A 4,592-nucleotide genomic window follows, 5' to 3' on the forward strand; every position below is an offset into this window, starting at 1 on the left:
AGCACGCTCTCGGTCCCCTTCTGCGTGTCCAGGTTGGGCTGGTTCTGTTGATTGTAAAATCGCAGCAGACACTGCTGGTTGCAGAAGTGTTTGATTTGCCCCCGCCAGTGGATGGTTTCCAGCAGCTTCCCCTGACGTTTGCAGGCATGGCACCGAGCTGCCTAAAGCCCGCATCAGCAGGAGAGAAACAACGAGTAACTAACCACACCCCCTCTGAGTGCAACACAACTCTCCAGTGAAAGGTGCACATAGCAAGGTGCTGTGAGCTTCCCCACAGCAGTGCCCTGCCAGTGCCAGCCGGGGACTCCAGCGGTGCGAACTTCTCACAGCAGCCCTAGCAGCGGATCCAGCACTGTGAGCTTCCTCAGTGCAGTGCTCTGGCAGGATCAGCTGGGAACTCCAGCTACGTGAGCTTCCCCGTAGCAGTGTCCCGTCATTGCCAGGCAGGACTCCAGCAGTGCCAGGTTCTCCGCAGCAGTGCCAGCCAGACTCCAGCAGTGTGAACTTCCTCAGTGCAATGCCCACTTATCTGGGTGCCGTGCCCACCACAGCACTTAGCACAAGCTGCCAGTGCCAATACTGACCTTGAAGTACCAGAGCAAGTATTTGCTTTTGCAGTCTTCACTACAGAAGTCCCAGGTGCTGCCCTCCAGCTGCTCGGTGACCGCCCGCTGGCAGGTCTGAGAACAATAGGTGCAGGTGATGCAGCACAGGCCCAGGTTCTTGGTGAAATCCTGTTTGTAAAGAAGCACACACCCTGCGGAGAAACAATAGGAGTGAAACCTTCCCAGGATGAACTGGGGGCCTCCCTGACCCAAACATGACCAGAATCCAGGTCTGCGGAGACAACAGATCACACGCAACACACTGTAGGGAACAATCCAGCACTGGCCCCTGGGGCTGGGATAAGATGGGACCTCATGGGGACTTGCCATCTCTCACCTCCATGCTTCTAGGAAGAGTCTGACTCCAACCTCCTGTGTGCAGGAACCCAGCAGGCAGGGCAAGGCCAGGTCAGGCCAGCCCAGACGCAAGAGCGTAGAAGTGCATGATGACAGGAGGAGCGGAGGGGCCACCTGCTGTCTCCCCAGCCCCCAGAGAGAGAAAAGCTGTGAGAAAGCCCTCCCCAAGGACACAATGAATGGTAAAAATCTTGCCCTAGGGCCTGGCTGGACAGCAAGCCATCCCCACAACAGTCCTCCCTTCACTGTATGGCAAGGCTCTTGCCCCAGGGCCTGTTAAGAGTCTCCCCTCTGTTCCTCTCCGTGCTCTCTTCTCCTCCCCCAGCATGGGCTGGCATGGGGGCTCTGCCTCTCCCATGCCTTCCCCAAGTACCTTCACTGCAGAAGTTCTTCTCCACTCCAGAGAAGCGGATCTTCTCATGCAGCAGCTTCTCCTGTTTGCAGTGCTCACACTGAGACACCACCCCACGCAGCCGCTTGAAGTCTTCACAGCAGTCCTTGCAGCAGAATTGATACACCTTGTCCTGCCAAAGAGACCGCCACAGGGTCAGCCAGGCTGACAGGAGGTCCCCACATTTCTTGGGCAAGCAAGAGCAAGACTATGGGGTTAAGCCAAGTCCCCAGCTCTCCTAGCATGGGGTTTGCCAGAAGAGGTCTCCTCCTGCCCTTCTCATATCCCACTGAACATCAGGAGCACAGCACTCAGTGCATGGGCTTCAGGCACATCTCTGCAGCTAGAGTATTCAGAGCACTGGCACAGAAGGAGCTCTGCTTTGAGCAAGGAGAGGAAGGAACCTTGAGGTTCTCACCAGGGTTAGCCTCTGCCTCAACATCCCCCTACGGAAAGTCCTCACCTGCCAGTCTAGGATTTCCGGCTTCCCACTGAAAAGGTTGTGACAGTAATGGCAGTTGAGGTGGATTCCACCTTCTGGGCTGGTACGCTGCAGGAGACAGAGACAGTTCATGGAGGGAGAAGCACACAGGGCAGTGAGCACCCCCCTCGCACTCCCACCACCTCCTGCCTCCTCCACAGTTCACAGCAGCCTGTCTGCCCCTGCTCAGACCTGCATTTGTTGCCACTGTCAGTGACTCACTGTCAGTCCATCAGATCATGTCTCAAGCTCCTGGAGAGCAGATTCTTGAGCAATTTCACTTTGCTTCCAGTGTGTTGGGTTCAGCTCTTCCCAGGAAAGCAAGCTTTCAAGTTGCCACCCCTCTGGACTTGAAAACATAAAGAGACAGGGGCTCCACTACCTCTTCTGAGAATTTCTCTAAAAGATCTTGAAGCACAGGTGCCTGGTTTTATTTTCAAGATCGTGCAACTTCAGAATTCAAGCAGCTGTTCTCATTGCACCTTTCTCTGCTAGATTAAACACTCATTTAGCACTTGGTGTCTTGTCTGCAAGGATATATTTATTAATAAATCATCTTCCTGATTTTCTTTCTGATAACGTCCGATCAGGTGCTCTGCAAGTGCCTCAGTATATGCATTTTTAAAGCCAAAATGTAATTTTTCTGTCTTTTTGAAGCATACTTACAATCTTTCTTCAACATTGAAAATAAAGTGAACATTGGATGAACATCCTTCCTATCCGTGCAACATTCTATGTAGTTCTTTTGCTCCCTAGCCCCCAAACTTTAATTACCTGTTCCTCTACTGGTACTTGCAATAACTTAATTAATGCTTCCCTCTGTGGCTATAAATTGAAATGCTTATACTGAATGGCTTTTCTACTGTAATTCCAGGGCCTTTTCAAAATCCTCACTTTCGCAGGAATTACATCCCCACAGTACTCGACTAAGGCCGATACAAGTTCTTGCACTGAACTGTGCTTAAGCACAGGTTAGGAGGAACCAGTCTTGTCAAGCAATCCAATTGCTTTGTTTTCTATGACTGCCACGACCTCAGCATGAGTTAACAGTTCACCCGCTTTTGTTTCATCTGCAAAATTTTATTGTGGTTACTTTGACTTTATTGCCAGATGACTGACAAAGATGTTGAACTCCTTGGGCTTAATAATACTGATCCCCAAGAAATCATCATGAAACACTCTTCTCACAGTTTTTTCTTTGACAAGTTCTTAGTTCTGCCAGCAAGACAGTTCCTAATCCAGGTTATGCATGGCTTTACTCATATGTTACAATGCTGATTTCACATGTGAATAATTAAAGTTATGTGAGTTAGGTAAAGTCCCTGGTGACTGGAAAAAGGGAAACAATGCACCCATGTAGCAGTGTAGAAAAGGAGGATGTTTTGTCAGCAATAAAAGCAGGGTAGAAAGGAGGATCCTGGGAACAAACAATCTGTCAGCCTCACCTCTGTGCCTGGGAAGATCATGGAACAGATCCTCCTAAAAGCTATGTTAAGGCACATGGAGGACAGGGAGGTGATTTGAGACAGCCGGCATGGCTTCACCAATAGCAAGTCCTGCCTGACCAACCTAGTGGCCTTCTATGATGAAGTGACTACATCAGTGAGCATGGGAAGAGCTACAGACGTCATCTGTCTGGACTTCTGTAAGGCTTCTGACATGGTCTCACACAACATCCTTCTCTCTAAATTGGAGAGACATGGATTTGATGGGTGGATGGTTTGGTGGATAATGAATTGGTTGGACGGTCACATCCAGAGGGTAGTGGTCAATGGCTCGATGTCCAGGTGGAGATAAATAACAAGTGGTGTTCCTCAGGGGTCCGTACTGGGACCAGTGCTGTTTAATATCTTCATCAGTGACAGACAGTGGGATCGAGTGCACCCTCAGCAGATGACACCAAGCCCAGTGGTGCAGTTGACGTGCCTAAGGGATGGGATGCCATGCAGAGGGACCTGGACGAGCTTGAGAAATGGGCCCATGTGAGTCTCATGAGGTTCAACAAGGCCAGGTGCAAGGTCCTGCACCTGGGTCAGAGCAACCCCCAGCATCAATACAGGCTGGGGGATGAAGGTATTGAGAGCAGCCCTGTGGAGAAGGACTTGGGGGTACTGGTGGATGGCAATGTGCACTTGCAGCCCAGAAGGTGAACCTTATACTGGGCTGCATCAAAAGCAGCGTGGCAAGCAGGTCAAGGGAGGTGATTCCGACCCTCTGCTCTGGTGAGACTCCACCTGGAGTGCTGCGTCCAGCTCTGGGGCCCCCAGCATAAGAGAAGCAAACTTGTTGGAATGGGTCCAGAACAAGGCCACAAAAATAATCAGAGGGCTGGAGCATCCCTCCTACAAAGAAAGGCTGACAGAGTTGGGGCTGCTCAGTGCATCAAAAGCAGCGTGGCAAGCAGGTCAAGGGAGGTGATTCCGACCCTCTGCTCTGGTGAGACTCCACCTGGAGTGCTGTGTCGAGAAAAGAAGGCTCTGGGGGGACCTTATGACATCCTTTCACAATACTTAAAGGGGACCTATAAGAAAGATGAGGACAATCTTTTCAGTAGGGCCTGATACAATAGGACAAGGGAAATGTTTTTAAGCATTTACAGGGAAGATTTAGGCTGGATATAAGGAAGAAATTGTTTACAGTGAGGGTGGTGAAACACTGGCACAGGTTGCCCAGAGAGGTGGTAGATGCCCAATCCCTGGAAACATTCCAGGTCAGGTTGGACGGGGCTCTGAGCAACCTGGTCTAGTTGAAGACATTC

At 50.8% G+C, this 4,592-nt stretch overlaps 1 protein-coding gene across 1 annotated transcript in view; it reads right to left on the minus strand.

Annotated features, from left to right (window-relative positions):
* The window catches only part of ZMYM3 (zinc finger, MYM-type 3), a 22,289-nt gene that overhangs the window by 10,636 nt on the left and 7,061 nt on the right, over positions 1 to 4,592 (minus strand). The window contains exons 9-12 of the mRNA XM_010138436.1: positions 1,817 to 1,903; positions 1,336 to 1,486; positions 585 to 757; positions 6 to 161 (exon numbers count right to left, since the gene is read on the minus strand). Coding sequence (XP_010136738.1) covers positions 6 to 161; positions 585 to 757; positions 1,336 to 1,486; positions 1,817 to 1,903 — 567 coding nt within the window. The remainder of the gene's footprint in view (positions 1 to 5; positions 162 to 584; positions 758 to 1,335; positions 1,487 to 1,816; positions 1,904 to 4,592) is intronic.

Source organism: Buceros rhinoceros, unplaced genomic scaffold (assembly GCF_000710305.1).
Source record: "Buceros rhinoceros silvestris isolate BGI_N320 unplaced genomic scaffold, ASM71030v1 scaffold12646, whole genome shotgun sequence".
Classification (NCBI taxonomy): Eukaryota; Metazoa; Chordata; class Aves; order Bucerotiformes; family Bucerotidae; genus Buceros; species Buceros rhinoceros.